This window comes from Spinacia oleracea, chromosome 4 (genome assembly GCF_020520425.1).
Source record: "Spinacia oleracea cultivar Varoflay chromosome 4, BTI_SOV_V1, whole genome shotgun sequence".
NCBI lineage: Eukaryota > Viridiplantae > Streptophyta > Magnoliopsida > Caryophyllales > Amaranthaceae > Spinacia > Spinacia oleracea.
In genome coordinates this window covers 35063766-35084505 of record NC_079490.1, presented here as the reverse complement: position 1 = coordinate 35084505, position 20740 = coordinate 35063766, and the positions used below count along the sequence as shown (strand labels likewise).

The 20740-nt window shown below is 36.6% G+C and overlaps 2 protein-coding genes across 2 annotated transcripts; one reads left to right on the top strand and one right to left on the bottom strand.

The window, feature by feature from the left end:
* The first annotated feature begins 219 nt into the window (after positions 1 to 219).
* Positions 220 to 3004, top strand: LOC110777519 (protein ALP1-like). The gene is made up of 6 exons (XM_021982125.2): positions 220 to 282; positions 379 to 407; positions 573 to 714; positions 1612 to 2130; positions 2229 to 2454; positions 2595 to 3004. Exons 1-6 carry the CDS (start codon positions 220 to 222, stop codon positions 3002 to 3004), a joined length of 1389 nt encoding a protein of 462 aa, XP_021837817.2.
* Positions 3005 to 11751: 8747 nt separating this feature from the next.
* LOC110777515 (uncharacterized) lies at positions 11752 to 14459 on the bottom strand. The gene is made up of 4 exons (XM_021982123.2): positions 14410 to 14459; positions 12750 to 14358; positions 12158 to 12651; positions 11752 to 12073 (listed from the first exon to the last, which is right to left on the bottom strand). Exons 1-4 carry the CDS (start codon positions 14457 to 14459, stop codon positions 11752 to 11754), a joined length of 2475 nt encoding a protein of 824 aa, XP_021837815.2.
* Positions 14460 to 20740: the final 6281 nt, after the last annotated feature.

Genomic DNA, 20740 nt, shown 5'->3' with positions numbered 1-20740 from the left:
AATGAGAACTCTCGTCCTCAACCCTTGGATTTTGATCTACGGCCAAGATTAACACGCTAACTAAAACTCATTAAGATTAAAAAAAAATATATAAGAATATGAAAGTCTAAAATCAGATCTCTCTTATACTCTCTCTCCTCTCGATTCATTACCCTCCTCCTTCCCTTTAATCTTTTCCCAGTTCCCAACTCCCTGCAAAATTGTAAACATTCAAATATCATGGAGTATTCGGCCTTAACAGCAGAAATAACACTTCGAAGTGTAGTTACTAAGCCGAATAAGGTATGATTTTTTGTCTTGAGACTCCTCTGATCAGCGAATCGATGATAAAAAGAAATTGGTGATGATGAATCTATTACATTAATTCGCCATTTTCAGATAGCAGTTGGGGAATTAGGAGGTGTTTGGTACCGAGATTTTTGGGCCTGGAAACGGAGTTAAGTAATGGTTACCATTATAACTTGTTTGGTATAGAGGATTGGTAACAGTTACCGTTTTCTAAGGGTAATTAATTCCCTTACTTTGTTTCTGCTGCTAACCCTACAATAACAGTTACCATTTCCCCCTTAAAGGCTCAAACAATGGTTCGCCGCTTCCATTTCTCTCCCTCTCTTTCTCTCTCTTATCTCCTCCTCTCTCTCTGTTGAATTTCTCCCCCTCTCCGCCGATCTCACAAGTTATTCGCTTCATCTTCATCAATTTTCCGATCAAACGGTATGATTTAACGCCTCTTCTTCGCAATTTATTTGATTATTGTTCCATTTTTTTTATTTAGCGACTAAATCTTCGATAATTTCATCCAAATTGATAAGTTTTGGATTTTGGTGATTATTTGGAACCCGTTTTTGGAAGTAGATCAATTGTTTTTATTCAATTTTTGGATATTGGATTTGCCCAGATTATCAATTTCTGGACAGTTGCTTCATCGAGTTAATTTTCTGGTTCTAGAGAGAGAAGGAGAAGCTATTCGAGTCAAAATTCTTCGCCACTGTTTCAAATTCAACTGTAAGTCTCTCTATCAATGTTATTATTGTTGTGGTTGTGGAGAAGACGTGCAAAATGTTTAAGTTGGAGAATTTTGATTCTAACCCTAATTTTCAGCTTACTTTCATGCGAATTTATGAATTCTGTTGTTTATATTCATTGCATTTTCTGTTTGATAATTTATTTTTCTTATTTAATTGATTTGAGAACATGTAAATGAGAAATTTATTTAATCCCCGAAATTTAGCTAAAATTAACCCAAATTTCTGTTTGTTCGAAATAATACATGAATTATATTTTAAAAATCTAAAATAAAAGCAGAAGTAGACTTCTTGAGTTGACTGAATAGTTTATTGTTACATGTTGTGCTAATTTAACTCATAATTATGGCCTTATTGGAGTTATGGGAGGTAGATTTAGTGTTAATTATACTCCTGGAAATGGAATTTGTGTTTTATTATTCACATTGATAAAGAAATTCATGTTTGGACTTATTAGGCAGTAAGAGTCTGATGGAAAATATGTGCAGAAAAGTGTATTTTAGTTGCTGGGATTTTTTGGCCTTGATATATTATGTTGTAATTTATCTATGTAGTCACATGTTTATTATTATTGCTTCACTTCTAGGTTATTGAAATGGCACGTCTAGGGAAGAAAAGAAGCGCAAAACAACTTCAGTTAGTAATTACAATGGTTATTGTGGTTTTTATGATGTATTGGGTTTGGTATTTGACGAGTGTTGCTTCAATTAGGGGTGCTCAAATTAGGGAAAGAAAAAAGAATAAGAGATTGTTTCGCTCATTATTCTTGAATCATTTAATAAGAGAGAGCGATGTAAATTGCAAAAGTTTACTTTGTGTTAATAGACGTACCTTTAGTATCATTTGTGAGATGGTTAGAGATATTGGAGGCTTAAGTGGAACTAAAAACATGTCTCTTCAAGAGATAGTAGCCATGTTTTTGTACACATTAGCTCACCACCAAAAGAATAGAACTATAGGAAACCACTTTTTAAGAAGTGGGGAAACCGTGAGTCGACAATTTAACCTATGTCTAAGGGCCATCCTCAAATTGCATGAACACTTACTTCACAAGCCCACGGCGATACCTGATGATTGTGAAGATGAAAGGTGGAAACCTTTCAAGGTAATAGTTCCTCTTGTTGTGTATTTATTACTTGAATTCTAGTATGTATGAGCAAAAATGAGTTATAAATGGCTATTTTCTTGTCTTTTATCTCGTAGAATTGCCTAGGAGCTTTAGATGGCACTTACATTAATGTGAGAGTACCTTCACAAGAAAGAGGAAAGTATCGAACAAGGAAAGGAACTCTTGCTATGAATGTATTGGGTGTTTGTTCGACCAATATGGAGTTTATTTATGTACTCCCGGATTGGGAAGGCTCCGCCCATGATGTACGAGTCCTTCGCAATGCTCTCTCTAGGCCAAATGGTTTTAAGGTACCTCGTGGTAAGTAGAAATTATATATTTTGGTGGAGAAAGAAGTAATATTTAATAAGAAATATATATATATATATATATATATATTTATATATATATATATATATAATATATTATATTGTAATCATCTTATTTTGATTATTATGAAGGTAATTACTATTTGGTTGATGCGGGATATACCAACTGTCAGGGATTTCTTGCTCCTTACAGAGGGCAAAGATATCACCTTAAAGAATGGGAGGGAAGACGGCCTGAAAGTGCTGAAGAATATTTTAATATGAAGCATGCTAGAGCAAGAAATGTGGTAGAGAGGTGTTTTGGTTTACTTAAAGGAAGATGGAGCATACTTAGGAGTCCCTCATTTTTTCCCATTCGCACCCAGGGCCGTATTGTTATGGCTTGTTGTTTACTTCATAATTTAATTAGGAGTGTCATGCCTACAGATGATATAGAGGAAGGTGAGTTGAGTGAAGATGACTCTGATGATGATGATGACGAACCGGAATTTATAACAAGTGTTAAAACTACGGATAAATGGACCAATTTTAGAAACACATGAACACATGGATGTTAGCTCATTCTCACTGTAAAACTTGTTCGACCAACTTAATTAGCCAAAGCTGTTTCATCTCTCTATACTCTGCTCTCTGGCCACTGTGAATGCCTTTGTTGAGCTATTTGAGCTGGTTCTACTACTTTGATATAGCACAAGCTTCGTATATTTTATCAAGCCCCGTCCAACTTGAAGAAACAATATGTTCTAGATCTTCTCAAGAAAAAAATAGAAGACATGCTTGATTCCGTTCCATGAAGTGCAGTAGTCTTCGCATTTATAATTTGCTTTATTTAATTAATTTTGTAAACTTGGAGTTGCAGATTATTGTTGCTACTGTTTGTTAATATTTTTGTAGCTACTGTTTGTTGATATTGTTGCTGCAAACTTGGAGTTTAATCCTCAGTATACCTTCTGCACCTGGCCTTTATGGAGAATTTTTGGTATTTTACTGGTGTTGTTTAGTAGATTGTTGTATTGCATTGTAGGTTGCTGTATTGCATTGCAGGTTGCTGTATTGCAGGTTGTTGTTTTATGCTGTTTTATGTTATGTTATACCAATTCCATTTCTTATATCTTACCAAACATCAAGTAAGGGAAATGTATATAAGCGATTCCTTTCCTAGGATATACCAAACAACCAATAATGGTAATACGTAATCTTACCCTTTCCCCTTCTTATTTATTTCCATTTCATTTCCATTCCAAGGTTCATACCAAACACCTCCTTAGTGAATTCATTTAGGTAAATTAGTGGTCTAATTCATTTAGGTAAATTAGTGGTCTAATTCATTTAGGTAAAGTAGTGGTGATGATGAATTGCTTACATTAATTTTGCTTACATTAATTCATTTATTTTGGGTTGGAAATGGTGGGGGCGACAAAGAGATTTTGGAAGAAAATCCCAGTTGTGATTTGTAGATATTGATCATGGGAAGGTCGATATTAATTTTGTTATGAGTATTTATCTCCTGATCTTAATTTAAAAATATATGCACTTTGTGGTTGTTGCTTCTTGCTACTGTCTACCCTTCTTATTGTTTGGATTTTGTTAAAAAAAGGATTATTGTTTTGCTTCTAATTTGTGGGAGGAGATCCTCTCCTTTTCCTAAATCTGGTTGTGATTGCATCAAAGGGCAAAAGGGGAAAAGTAGAGAGTTGGGAATTGTATTATTTACTAGATCAAGAATGAACTCTGAAATTCATGACTGCTCTGTATTATGAAATTATGAAATTTGTGATGGGTGAAAATTGCAGTCTTGTTCTTGCTTTCTTTTAATAATCTGTAGTTGGAGTTGTGCTATAACCTATTAGCTCAAGTGGTAGAGCACTATGAAAATTATGCATAGGGGATGTGGGTTCGATTCCTACATAGGTTGTCGAGTATTGTACTGCAATTTCCTAATATGATGATTATCAAGATGATTGGTAGATTTGAAGAACCTTGTGATAAAGAAACTAACAGAAGGGCTGTTATTAAAAATTGATCGTCTATTTTTTCTACTATACTTTAGCGAGGCATCATAATGAGTTTTATTTAGCGTGTTAATCTTGGCCGTAGATCAAAATCCAAGGGTTGAGGACGAGAGTTCTCATTAAAAGAGGAGTTCTCATTATAAGAGGGGTTCTCATGAGAACCGACCCCTATATATATATATATATATATATATATATATATATATATATATTATGCTTGAATGAATGTATATTATGCATGAATATGTTGTTTGTATGACTCGATTAGATTTAGGTCACTATATAATCGAACCAACATAGAAACAACTAGGTCCAAAGAAATATTGAGTTCAAAAGTTGCCTTCCAAATCAAGCACTTACAAAAATCTAAGGATATAACGTAGTAGGTTTACGCCAAAGCGAAGTGCTATATTAGTTGACTTAGATGGTAAGACGTCCCAAAGGATCACGTTGATTGTGGTTTCAACTCAAGCAACAATGGTATTATGTTGTGGCAATGGGATAAATTGTGGTATTAATTTATTAACCAAGAGTAGTTTGGAGATTACTAGCAATAGGTTTTGCTTACCTAGAATCTTAAAATACTTGAGACATGCCAAAACTGTTTAAGGATTTAGGACTTTTAGGGTCTCGGAATCGTTTCATTCATTTTGGACCATGTTTTGCTTTTGCTTTTGCATGAATGAAATGTTTAATAGCTTTAATGATTGCATGCTAGCATTTTTTTTAAATTTATTAAGTTATGAATGGTTATTTATTACAAATTCTTTTCAAATGTAGTAATCAAATGGCCGCAAACATAACAACAATCAAATCATCGGAAATTCTGGATGTCGAGTTAAACTTGACTAACTTTCTTGAATGGGAAAGGAAACTTATCGAAGTTTTAAAAGTTAATGACATGCACTATGTCATTGAACAACCTTTTTTCCTAGCTATGATGCGCAGGGTATGACTCCAGAAAGGTACAGAAGTTGGGCACTTCACAAGTACCTTGTCACGGAGTTTATCCTAAAGTCTATTCCCGAAAGTTGGAGAGGGAGGTTCATTACTTTTGAGCCTCATGCTCTCCTAAGTCGTCTTCGGGATAGATTTCGTGCGAGGTTTCAACCCAAGGGCCAAACTGGTGGCAAAAGGGTTGATAAATTGGCTAATTCAATGAGCAATCTCAAACTCATTACCCCACACAAGTTGTGTCTAGAGAACGAGCTTCTAGAGGCACAAAAGCGCATTTACTCAACTAAGATGGAAAGAAACACACCAATTCGGTCTCATGTGGATATGATGTCTGGATTATTTTTTCGCAATTGAGAGACTTGGTGGTTCCGTCAAAGAGTCGATAGCTATTGCACTAGTGTTGAATTCTCTTCATAGGGATTACGAAGGGTTTAAGATGCACTATCTCTTTAATCAGAAAGAGAGCATATTCTGTGACCTTGTGGAATTGCTCGAGAAATTCGAGAGAATCCTTCAGTTCAAACAAGACCCTTTGAATGTGAGGTGCACCAAATTCAAGAAAGTGTGCAAGGGGAAGAAAAGCAAGGCTGGATCTTCATCCACTCCTGGAGGGAAACTGACGCCTTCCAAGAGCAAGATGAGGAAAAATGCTTCTCCTTCAACATCACAATGCTTCAATTGTAATGAAATTGGTCATTACAAACGAGATTGCCCTACACTAAAGGAAGAGAAGAAGAACGGAAACGTTGCTTCTCCTTCAGGTATGTATGTTATACATTGTAATCTTGCTAATTCTACTTCTTGGGTATTAGATACTGGTTGTGGCTCACACTTATGTTCCAATTCGCAGGAACTAAGGAGAAGTAGAAGACTTGATAAAGGAGAGATGGACCTACGCGTGGGAAATGGAACACGGATTGCTGCATTAGCCGTAGGATCTTATTTTATTTCTTTGCCTAGTGGTTTTGTTTTGGAACTAGAAAACCGTTACTATGTTCCTAGTATCACCAGAAACATTATTTCCGTTTCAAGTTTGGATTCTAAAGGTTTTAGTTTTCAATTTAAAGACAATATTTGTTCTTTTGCTTTGAATGGAATGTTTTATGGTTCAGCACAACAAGAAAATGGTCTGTATGTGCTAGATACGAGCAAACACATTTATAACATAAATACTAAAAAGGATAAAACTAGTGATTCCGATCTCACATGTCTGTGGCATTGTCGATTAGGCCATATAAACACAAAGCGCATGGAATTACTTCAACGGAAGGGATTTCTAGAATCATTCGACTTAGAGAAGATTGATCATGCGAATCTTGTTTCACTAGAGGAAAAAACTTGATAAGTTGCTCTTAAAAGTGGCTTATAAGTTTCCCTTCGTAAGTGCCACCAATGGGGGGGTCACTTTTGTAAAATTATCAAAAGTTTCCCTTAACAAGGGCAACTTGTAATCTTATAAGGTGCCCTTGTTTGCAATAAGGGCACCTTATGTGAAACTTATAAGTTGCCCTTGTTGCAACAAGGGCACCTTATAAGCTGCACATAAGTTGCCCTTGTTGCAAACAAGGGCACCTTATAAGCTGCGCATAAGTTGCTCTTGTTGCAAACAAGGGCAACTTTTGAGTTTTTTTTTTTTTAAAAAAAAAAAAAATCTGCAATATAATTCCTAATATTCTGCAATATAATTTCTGATTTTGCAATATAATTTCTGTTTCATCAAACATCAGCTTGACATTCTCAAAAATGATATAAATTTCAAATTTCCAATAATATTACCGAATTAATTCAAATGTAATTAATTAAATCGATAAATAACAAAATAATGTGAGAGTCACGAATAACTACAAGCCTGCTCTATTTATTACACTGAGGGTAGTTCACAATTGTTGAAGTAAATAGCCCACTTGTCTCGAACTTCATCCAACTCCTTTTTGGTAAGGGCCCCTCCCTTGGAGTTTTGAAAACCTTTAAAAGAACACCGTATATGCAAACCAATAAATTAACACTACTAGAAAAATCGGATACAGGGGCAAGTCATAATTGCCTCTAAAAATGGGGATTTAGCCTCTAATGGGTTTCTGAAGCAAAAAAGTGGATGCCTCTAATAAGTCCGTCGCTAATTATTGGTTGCCTCTAAAGGCCCCATTTTGAGGCAACACAATGTGTTGCTTCTAAAAGCCCATACATTTAGAGGCAACCATATATCCTTGCCTCAAAATATAATTAGAGGCAACCCCATATTATTGCCTCAAAATATAATTAGAGGCATCCATTTATACTTGCCTCAAAATATAATTAGAGGCAATCATATATATCTTTGCCTCAAAATATAATTAGAAGCAACCACATATTATTGCCTCGAAATATAATTAGAGGCATCTGTATATTCTTGTCCCAGAATACAATTAGAGGCTACCATATATCCTTGCATCAAAATATATTTAGAGGCAATAGTAAAAGTTGATTCTAAAGACACTATTCATTTAGGGGCAGCCATATGGTTTTGCCTCGAAATATAATTAGAGGCAGTATAAACGGTTGTTTCTAAAACGACGTATATTTAGGGGCAACCATTTAATTATGCAACTATATATAATTAGAGGCAACATCTTGTTTTTAAAATGATTATATTTAGATGCAATTTAATATTGTCATAAAAGGTGTTTAAAGGCAACGAAAATAAAGATAGTGTATTGATAAAATAACAAAAGTAACCACCAAATTTGATAAGAATCAAATATTTATCAACTCCAATAATATTATTAACAAATAAGAACATCAATTGTTGTCCAATCTCAAACAAAAAAACACCTTAGAGCTTGCAACAACGAGCAAGCCCAAAACAAACAAAAACCACAAAAATAACATGTCTTAGAAGATGTCTAATTGGTATATTTGGATATTACTATCACTCCTGACGGTTTAAACTTCGCTAGATTGGTGCATAAAAAAAAGTCACTGAAAAGTCAAATCAAGTCTAACAAAACGAAAAAATAGCAGCAAGACAGCAGCTAACAGCAGCAGTTTACAGCATCAGCAACAGAAGCTTAAAGCAGCAGCAACAACAGCTTACAGCAACAACAGCTTACAGCAGTTACAGCAACAGCAGTTACAGCAGCTTACAGCAGCTTACAGCAGTTACAGCAGCTACAGGTTACAGCAGTTACAACAGCTACAGCTTACAGCAACAGCAACAGCAACAGCAACATCAGTTACAGCTACAGCAACAGCAACAGCAACAGCAACAACAGTTTACAGCGTAACAGCAGCAGATCAACGTAACAACAGTAGCAGATTAGCGTAACAGATCAACGTAACACCTCACCATGCTCTTCGTCCACATCCTCATCCTCATCCTCGTCCCCCTCCTCATCCCCATCCCCATCCCCATCCCCATCCCCATCCCCTTCCGCATACAACTGCCATTATAGAATTATAATGTAATATATATTAATAATTAAAAAAATTAAGAAAAAATTAAATATACTACTAGCATATAATAGTTTTAATTAACAAATTACCTCATCCATATCAAAACCCAAACGATCAAATATTGTTCCCATGAACCCTTTTATAAGTTCCATATTTTTTTCATGACTTTCATCTCTTTCGTAAGTGCTTCATTTTTCTCATTGGCCTCCTTTGCCTCAATCTTTGCCTCATTAGCTTCTTTTCGCAGTTTTTCTCCTTCACTGAATGACCCATATAATGATGTAATAGAGGGGCTTACTCCCTTGTCACGATCACGACCGCGTTTACCAATGGGTTTAACTTTTGCATAGATTTCTTCATCTGTCATCTTTATTTCTCCCGCCTCACGTTGCGCTAAAAGCTCTTTCATTTTTGACTGCGCAAAAAAAAATCGTTAAGCATTACTAAAAGATTGAGAAACACATAACCACTACATATTGCTTCATAGAAGCTTTTATTTTTCAAGTTCTAACATTGACATATGTAACTAACAGAAGTATTGAAACGATGGAAAAATTAAAATACATCAACAATTAGCAATTAGTATATATATCAAAGCATTCATTTCTTACCATTATTTCTTTTGCCACTTCAGTAACCGGTGTCTTATCCTTTTTTGAATGAGTTTCCTCGTACAATTTCAGCATGGTCGGCATTACTTTGTCACGTTCAAACTAGTATTACAAAGGAAAAATAGATTAGCAAATTGATATTTTACTCTTTTTTTATTAATACAAAAATCGTAGCAAGCAGAGAGTATTACCATGTCTTCAACTTTTTGAGCAAAACTCTTTGTACCAGAAGTGTGTCCGGCATCTTGGTAAGATCGATTTTCGGTATTTCTTGTACTCTTACCCTATATTATGTAAATTTAATTGGAAAATGAGAAGTAGAAAGATCGTGGACGGGTATACGGAAAAAGATTAATATTATACGTAATTACCTTAAACTCGTCTGATCCAAAGTACTCAACAAGCCATTCCCAGTCATCTTTGTCAACATTTGGTGGCTTGTTTTCTTCTTTAAGCCTCTCCTCGTCTGTGCTCTCAATATCATATTAATCAGCTTTCAGTCTTGCACGATAATTCCTATATTTTTTATTCAAAGACCCCATGATATATGTTTTCCTTTATTTTTTTTATTTTTTCACGTTCCCCTTCATCTTGATCATCCTCAAGTCCAATATCGAATTTTTCCTTGCAAACAAAAGTACAACTCTTAGTAAAAACAAATACGACACGAAAAGTATATGAAAATTATTTATTACTAAACAAGAAAAACTTATACCAGAACAAGATCCGACATCTTCTCCTTATTCTCTTCTGGAATTTCTGAAAATACTTTCAACTTTTGAAGTGGGGCATTAAGAGGATCTCTAACAAGGGAGCCACAATAACTTGCAAGACAAGCTCTATTCACACCAATAGGTTGGCCTTTTATGTTGAAATCCACTTTTTTCTTCTCACCGGGTCTCATTTTTGCCATTTGAAGATTTCTTGTAGGACCTCTAGGAGTGACGGTCTTGTATGTTTTCTTCTTTTTCTTGTTTGCTGTAGTACTTGTATATATAGCTTAAACCTGACTCAATACCATTGCAAAGAAGAAAAAATATTAAATTAGAGAGTATAAAATAAGCCATACCAGAATTATCCTCTTCTCCCTCCTTGTCAGCAAGTGTCTCCTGATCATGATTTCTCAACATGTTTGAAATGATATTATTTTCTTGATCTTCTAAACCATAGTTTCTTGTCTCGTCTAGATCGTTACCGCCTTCTTGATCTTCTACAGCATTATTATCATTGTTCTCAACAAGTTGCCTCTCATCATGCTCTAAATCAAATGTATTTTCATGTTAAGTATCAGAATATGTAGATTTAATACATGTTCTGATAAAATATTTTACCAGACTGATAGGTGGGGGGGTTGGGGGTGGGGTAGGGGGAATGTGCTGCAATTATTAATATAATGCTTATTTACCAAATAAAAAGAATAACTTATACCTCTATGGATATTATTGTTTTGCCTATCCTTTAACGCCTTTTGTCGTTGACGGTCTAGCAAACGTGAATTAAAGATTCGTCAATTTCTAATAAATGTGTACTTTAACCATATACGAAATAACATTCAAACTCCAATGAGCAAATAAATAAACCTTCTTGAAAAGTTGAGAGGGTTGCTTTAATTGTTTCCACTTCTTTTGATCCATGTGTTGCTTGTTTTTCCTTGTTCGGTCTTGATCTTAATAACTTGGCAACTGACATCGGTGGGAGAAAGTTGTTTTTTTCCCTACTCCTTTGACCTGGGTATGAACATCCCACCAATCGCATTTGAACAAAATGACCAGATTTCCTCCAATATATTGAACTTCTATGATTTCTTGCAAAAGGCCGTAATATTCTAGATTTGAAGCTCCACTTTCTCCCTTCACAACCACGCCGCTATTTTGTGTTTCTCTCCCCCTTTCACTGTCCTTAGTGCGATACATCGACCCATTAACCATGTATCCATTGACAGACACCACCGCACGATCTGGAGTGTGCTAATGATATTAAATTATTGGTAGCACTTGGATGTTTTCTCTTAGACAATGTTGTGACCTATAAATAAACAAAATATAGGTTTTAGAGGATTGCTACAATTATAAAAAGAAACTATTAAAAAAGGATTTCGTTATTTTAAAATTCTTACTTGATCTCTAAACCATTGAATGAATTTTCTTTTACGTGAAGAAACCATCCCCGTGGCATTTGTCGCATCGCGATTGTACTCACTATGATAAATATTTCAAAAAAGTTATACAATTTTACCATAAAACGGAGAGTATATAGAATGGAACACAAACTACAAACTTACTCGATGAATGGTTGCACTTCTTTACAATTGTTCAACACATAATAGTGAATTTCTTCCCATTCCTTTGTACTAAATAAACGAGGATTTTCCTTCCCAAATGCTCTACCTCTTATCCCGAATATAGGAATGCAGTCAGTTGAACTAATATCATCATCACCATCATCATCATAAATTCTATCTTGCTTGTTGAATTTTGTTTCTATATCATCCATATATCTCGAACAAAATGTCAAGCACTCCTCTAAAAGATAACCTTCTGCCATTGATCCCTCCGGGTGACCTTTATTGCGTACATACCCTATTAGTTTGCTAAGATATCTGTTAAGTACGTAGAAACACTAGTAAATATTTTACTATTATCAACCAAAAAAAAGAAATACCAAATAACATAACTTCGCATACCTTTCAATAGGGTACATCCATCGATACTGAACTGGCCCAGCAATCAAAGCCTTACTTGCAAGGTGTACGGGTAAGTGCATCATAATCACAAAAAAGGATGGTGGGAAAATTCGTTCCAACTCACAAAGGGTAACACCAATTTGCTCTTCGAGTTTCTCTAACTCGTCAATCTTCAATGCTTTAGAACATAACTCTCTAAAAAATTCGCTCAACTTAATAAGTGGAGCGGACAATGATACGGGCCAGTCACGTATGGCAAGAGGCAATAAATGCTCCAAGATAACATGATAATCGTGACTTTCCAACCCAGAGAGTTTACGTTCTTTAAGTGAGGAATTTCGTGAAATATTTGAAGCATACCCATCCGAAAATTTCACACTAGTCAAAAAGTTACACAGATTCCTCTTTTGCTCCAAAGATAAGGTAAAAGGAGCTGGTGGGAACTCTTTTGGGATCTCAGTTGGATTATTAGGATCCCTTATAGGATGCAATGACTTTCTATGTTCATTTCCTCCAAATCTAAACGTGCTTTCATATTATCCTTACTTTTCCCTTCAATATCTAGCAATGTCCTAAGTAAAGTTTCACATACGTTTTTTTCAATGTGCATCACATCCAAATTATGGCGTATTAAAAGACTACTCCAATATGGCAATTCAAAGAAAATGCTTTTCTTTCGCCATAATTTTGTTGCCTTTTCCTTCTTCTTTGTGCGTCGCCTCTTTTTTGAAGTATGTTTTGAAGCAGCTTGTTCATCATTAACCTGTTGTAGCAGTTCCTCACCAGATAACTGCTTAGGTTTTGGTCTTAACTCTTGCTTCCCATCAAAAGTACTTCCATCGTATCTCCACATATGATCCATACGTAAAAATCTACGATGACCCATATAACAATGTTTTCCCCCATTTGACAACCACCTAGAACAAGTATCACTGTTACAAGAAGGACAACCAACAGCTCCGCCAGTACTCCAACAAGATAGATCACCATATGCAGGATAATCACTTATAGTCCACAGCAAAGAAGCAAACATTCTAAAATTCTCTTTCTTTGAGGCATCGTATGTTTCAACACCAACTTCCCAAAGCAACTTCAAATCCTCTATTAGAGGTTGCAAGTAAACATCAATCTTATCTTTGGGCCCCTTAGGACCCGGGATAAGCATAGAGAGAATAAAAGATGGTTGCTTCATGCAAAGACATGGAGGCAAATTATACGGGATAAGAACTACCGGCCATGTACTGTGGGGAATATGTCCATTTCTAAAGGGGCTAAACCCATCACTTGCTAAACCGAGGCGAACATTTCGAGGCTCGGAGGCAAATGTTGGATATTGTTCATCAAATGATTTCCAGGCTTTGGAGTCCGCTGGATGTCTCATTACTCCATCAGGATCATCAACACGTTCATCGCTATGCCATCTCATACTTGCAGCGGTTTTGGTTGGCATGAAAATTCTTTGAAGCCTAGGGATCAACGGAAAATAACGCATTGTCTTGCTAGGAATCTTCTTAGGCTTAGATTGTGAGGTAGAAGATTCGCTACTTGGTTTGCTCTTTTTCCATCTAGAAGCATGACACTTTACACATTCCTCTGCATCGGCATGCTCCTTCCAAAATAACATGCAGTTATTAGGGCATGCGTCAATCTTAATGGATTCAAGCGACAAGTTCTTTATGATCTTTTCAGCTTCATAATAAGATTCTGGCAAAGTGTTATCCTTAGGTAATGCTTCTTTGAATAGGCTAAGAACCATTTCCAAACTTTTGTCGGGTATTCCAGTTAAGCACTTTATGTGAAACAACTTAACTAAGAAGGACAACTTAGAGAATTGCTTACACCCAGGATATAGCTCCAACTCAAGATCACCCATCAATTTGTAAAAAGCTTCTGCTGCATCTTTAGGATCTCCACCTTCACTCACTTTATCTCTCTCTCCCTCAACATCATTTTCTAGCGGTACTCCAAATGCCTCATGTAGCATATCTAACATTTCATCATGCTCATGCTCCTGGAATTCATTTGACTCGTTTATGATATTGTTATGAGTTGCCTGATCACTGATGCTTTCCCCATGCCGCAACCAGCGTGTATAACTCTTAAAAATTCCAAATTTAAGCAAATCCAACTCTATTTCATCTCTACATTTTCTCCTTTCGTTGTTGCATTTCACACACGGACAAGACACCACATCTTTGACACTTTTTTGTGAAAAAGCAAACTATATAAATTGTTTCACACCAATCTTATACCTAGGGTCACTTTTTTTGCACTGCATCCACTCACGACTCTTTGACTCCATAATGTCCTATTTAATTATCATAGAATAAAGAAAAAACAGAAAACATAAGGTAATTATAGCACATAAGTGGCAATCATATATATATACAACACACTACATGCGATCAACCAAGTACCAATTTGAAATCAACCAAGTACCAATTTGAAATCAACCAAGTATCAATTTGCAATCAACCGAGTACCAAAATATCATGGAAAAAAACATCGCAACAAGTTGTATTCTACTTTTCTTATCTCTTGAGATTGACGTTGCATTTACTTTGCTTTCAGTGTGTCTTGTGACATGTATTCTTTAATTGCATAGCTACTAGATCTAGTGATAAATCAGTTCAATTATTGGACATTAAAAGTGGGGAGTTTTTCCATTTTTTCTATATCTATATCCAGTTATTGATAACTACTCAACCAATTTAAAGCAAGTTTTCAGACCAGCTAAAAGAGGTCATAACTGGCTTATGGTTTGGTTTACTATGTCAGCCACCAGTTCATTAACCAACAACAAAAATCCCACCTGAATCATGTTGCTTCACAACAAGCCTCAACAATGATCAAGAGATCAACATAATTTAAATTAAGCAACCTCTTGACATGAAAATATAAAACCATGTACTGTATCATGCCGAAATGGCCACCAGAGAAACTGCTAATACAATGTCAGTAGATGTCAGTTTGTCTGCTGCAGTTCTTATGGGTATTACCAATTTTGCTTTTTTCTTACGAATTTGAGCTGATTATTTTGCAAGTTATTGTTTTAGAATGTTGGTCCTTTTTTCTAAATTAATACACTGACAGACTTCTTAGTGTTAATTGAATAAACTCAATAAAGACAATTAGTTTCCTAACAACAACCACCTTATTTATCAACAAAGCAACATAGAATATGACCTGAAATTATCTATATTTTTGGCAGATGCAGAAATGAAAATCCAAAGATGGCAGCAGCATTGTAAAATCAATGAACAGGAAACCCATATAAGAAAGATAATCCACACCCAAAAACCCCATTGCCTAATACCACCATAAATTATATAATATACCACTACAAACATATATCAGACCACCATAACCATTTTCCACACCGCTACCGGTATCCAAGGTATCACCATAGCCAATCCAATTGAACTGTTTCACCACCAATCCATCCACTCCCCGATTCCCCAACCAATGACCCCAATTCTAAACCATTCCAATTTTTCCATTTATTTGCAGACTGATTCTTGCATAATTTCTTTTAAGAAAAAGATTCAATGATTGGCTTGTGATGCTGATTAGTTTAGAGGTGATACTCAAAATTTCCTTTTACCATCCAAAAACAACAGTAAAATTAAGAAATTAACACAAAGAATCCGAAAATTAATGGAAGATTACATCAATTGCATTATGTAGACACCTACTTTTGTCCCCATTCCCGAAAGGGAAGGTTCGATGATGAAAGCGTAAATATCCACTTGACAACGCATCTCCTATAAAATAAACGAATCTCAATTCCCCTTTTCATTTCACCCGAAACCTGATATTTATGGAAAACTGCTATTTATAGAAACCTGCTAAAAATAGTAACTGCCGTAAAGGGTAGCTTCTAAAAGTGGCAAGTCATAAAAGATAGAAACCTGTCAGAATTAGGTGTTTCATTCCAACATAAATCCTAAATGAGATAGAAAACTGCGAGAATCCTATTCCTTATATGATTCGGAAATAAGAGTTACGTATTAATTAAAATCCTAACGAGCCTAGAGTTCGTAATGGGCCCAGACGCATCCCGTCACAAGGTTAATACTCATTAAAAGACTCGATTAAGTCTCAAACACTACGGATTTCAGGAATCCGAATCTGACTAAGAAACAGCCCAGACCCTATTTTCAACGCCTGGCTCTGGGCGCCGAAATCTTCGGCGCCCAGGCCTGGGCGCTGAAAATACCTGGGTACGTGTTTTTTCCTAATTCTTTGTGGATTAGAACTCTGCAATTCTATCTTTCCACGAACTCTTCCCTATAAATACATCCCCAAAATTCGACGTGAAAAGAACACACACAACACACAATTATATTCTGAGTATTGACTCCAACCCTTAGCCTAAGCCTCACGCTGCGAAATTGTTCACGCGTTCTGTCGCAATCGATCCATAAATCGAACAGAACGTATCCTGTCCCATAATTGAGATTCGTTAAATAAAAAGGAGAAATAGCAAAGTCAAAGTGGTTAGTTTTCTGAGAACCGTGACGCACCTCTCAAGGGTGCGTCGTAATGTGCCCCTTCTCGATGATTTAATTTCTTTCCTCGCCCTTTTTATGAACTGTTAAACTAACTAAATCTGATTGTTCTATCACGCCTAATAAATATGATATTTTTGGGAAATTGGATTATCATGCTAGGTCCCTTAATGCTATTTAAATCAGATAAACACGATCGATCTAGTATTATATGTTGCATATTGCTAAAATCAATTCAGATTAGTTTAATAGTTAACGCATGTCCCTTCAATTATTTATGCTGAGCTAGTAAGGATATCCTGCCTCTGGAGTTATCGACGAGCGAAGTACTCCTCTCGGTAGTTACAGTCCCCCGAACCCTCAATCTCTATCTTGCGGGTGTATGTTGAGAGATCCCCACACCAATGATCACAAGGGAACTTACGGCCGTCGTGGTCAAACATAATTGCACTCCCTTTATGTCACGATAACCGGGTTTTGTCAGTTTTTCTCATTGTTGTTAAAAACTGAATGGCGACTCCTATATTACTAGTTAATTGGGTGTATACTCACAGGAAATCCAATTACACTTGATTGAATAAAAAGAATCGTCACACCCACGAGGGACGAGGTCACGCATTAGCCTTGTGGTTTTTCGACCCCCTCACAGTGGCGACTCCACTGGGGATAGTGAAGGAAATACTCGTGCTTGTAGGTCATCAAAATAGCCGAAGGGTGAAACGATCCTACTGCGCGTTTATTTCCCCATCAAGTTGGGACGACCTGAAAATCAGCATATTAATGTGAACGGGCAGAACCGCATAACGAATCTCGGCTCCCTCGGGAGTTGGGACTAAGGATACCTTTTTCCGCCAATAGGGGGGTGCATACGCCGCGCATGCTGCCCACTCGGTACTTGTGCAGGTAGTACACCTATCCCGAACCCAATCGCTCGCTCATTAGGTCCCTCTCGCCTGCACGCCCCCTTGGCTTGCACTTGCGGGTTGGCCTCTTGGGCGGAATTCGTCTATTGAAGAAACTAACACGACCGGGGCATGTGTTGGATCTACGATAGAAGCGGTACCAAGCCAGGCGCAAATAAACTACCCATAGAAGCCTATCATAAACTACGTGACATATTTAATTTTCAAATCCATGTTTGTAATGTAGTTATGTATAGGGAAATATGTGATTGTGTGTGATAAATGTTAGGTTATGATTCATATGACAAAACATAAATCATGCGGAAAAACCATAAAGCCAGGAAAGCATATTATTTACACATAATCATTTAGCATAGTTTAGATGCATACACTTTGTTGCGTGCCCTCCCTAGCTGCGCCCGAACCGAACAAGAACAAGTCTTTAGGACTCCAAATGTCGTTCCTCCGTAGATAGTCCACAGCACGTCCGGATCCGCCTTAAGTTTGACCAACTAGGATCGCCCTTAAGGTACTTAGAATTTTCGGCTATTGTAGGCAATTATGTGACTGAATTTTTGCTCTCAAAAATCACTTTGAATACTTGAATACTTTAATTGTTGTGTCTATAAATTATGACCCTAGGCACCTATTTATAGAGGTATGGAAAAGGAACTGGAATCCTATTAGGATACGAATTAATTAAACTAGAATCCTAATAGAATTCTTATTTTAATTAATTCATCCTTTTAGGTTTAGGAATTTAATCATATGTCGAAACCTGATAGCTTTAGGATTCGTATAGCACACAAACACACACACGCACGCACAGCAGCCCACGAGGGGCGCCATGCGCGCGCGCGCAGCCCGCGAGCTCGCAGCCCATTGCCACGAGGCCCACACGCTGCCGCAGCCTTGGCGCGCGCTGGGCCTGCCTTGCGGTGGGCCTGGCGCAACCTTGGCTGGTGCGTTGTGGCGCGCTGGCTTGCTGGGCGATGGCCCGACTTCGTGCTGGGCCTTCGTCTGGCAGGCCTCGTCCGATGCTAATTCGTACGATACGCTTCCGATTAATTTCCCGATTCCGGAATTCATTTCCGATACGAACAATATTTAATATTTCCGATTCCGGAATTAATTTCCATTTCGAACAAATATTTAATATCTCCGTTTCCTGAATTATTTTCCGATTCCGATAATATTTCCGATTCTGACAATATTTCCGTTTCCGGCAATATTTCCGATTCCGGCAATATTTCCATTTCCGATAATACATTTCCGATACGAACAATATTTAACATTTCCGATTCCGGAATTAATTTCCGTTTCGAACAAATATTTAATATTTCCGTTTCCGGAATTATTTTCCGATTCCGATAATATTTCCGATTCAGACAATATTTCTGTTTCCGGCAATATTTCCGATTCCGGCAATATTTCCATTTCCATTAATATTTTCCGATACGTACCATGTTTCCTTTTCCGGCAACATCTACGACTTGGATAATATTTATTTTTCCGATACGATCCATATTTCCGTTTCCGGCAATATCATCGTTTCCGGAGTATTCATTTCTTGCCTGGGACGATCTCAGCTCCCACTGAAACCAAGATCCGTCGATTCCGAATATCCATAGATGGAGTATTTAATGCCATTAAATACTTGATCCGTTTACGTACTATTTGTGTGACCCTACGGGTTCAGTCAAGAGTAAGCTGTGGATTAATATAATTAATTCCACTTGAACTGAAGCGGCCTCTAGCTAGGCATTCAGCTCACTTGATCTCACTGAATTATTAACTTGTTAATTAATACTGAACCGCATTTATTAGACTTAATATTATATGCATACTTGGACCAAGGGCACTATTTCCTTCAGTCTCCCACTTGTCCTTAGGGACAAGTGTGCATTTCCTAATTCCTTTGTCGCTCGATGCTTGCTCTTGAACATAAAGTAAGAGTTGTCATCCTTATTATGACTAGAGGTGTTCCTCGGTTTCAGAGTTCAACTGATCAAATAAACAGATAATCATAGCCTATGATTCATCCGAGCACGGCCATGCATTTCACAGTTTCTAGGTCTCCGAGTGGCCTTGTACAACTTTTAAGCATCTCATCCCGATTTATGGGAGGACAATCCCAATCTTGCGATCTTGAGATTAGACTTCGTTTGATAGGTGATTACCTGAGCGTTGCCTTTATAGCCTCCTTTTACGGTGCGACGGTTGGTCAACGTCAAAGCAACCAGTTCTCAAACAAGTAATCTCAAATCACTCAGGTATTGAGGATTTAGTGTCTAATAATTTTAATGAAATTTACTTATGACAGATTTTCATCTCTTACAAAGTAAAGTTTCATAGGTCTTGTCCGATACTAGTCTTCCCAAAGTAAGTATCTATGCAAATGATTATGACATTGCCATGTCCACATAGTTCAAGAAACAGAACTACTAGTCATCTTGCATTCTAATCGTCTAACGTTTTCTATGCGTCCAATTTTATAGAAAACTCCGACTAGGGACCATTTTCAACCTTTGACATTCAAGTTCACTTGATAGACATTTCTTAGTCACAGGACTGGTCCTGACAGTCTATCTTGAATATATCGTCAAATTGAAGGGACTCATCATTTAATACTAAACCAAGATTAAATGGAATATGAAAATACATTTCATATATGATAAATGTTCAACCCCAACGTTTTACAACCATGGGCCTCAAAACCCATCTTTAAAACAGTTCATGGAATTCAAAGCTATGCTTGATTTCCAGTGCTACAATGTGAGTGTTGCTTCTCACTTGTTGCATAGGTTTAGTTATCATGCTTTGCCAATCTTAATATCCTTTTCATCGAATGTTCTTCGAGATATGATGATAAGATCTTTTGAGTTTGTTTAGTATGTGATCTAGTCTTTCTTACTTTGATAGTGGTTCTACGCATTTTGCAATGAAGAACCATCAAGTCAGCAGACATGTGATCCAGCCAAGTTCAGTGAATAACTTTTTAATGTAAACAACTCAGTTTTATTGCTTCTTAGGCAATAAGTACTTCTACTTCAACTGTATAGGTTGCTAGTGATGCTTTGGTTTGGATTTACTTATCCAAGCAGTTCACGGATATGTGGAAGACTTTCCAGTTGTATCTTAGAACATAGAAATTAATATTTAATTTCCCA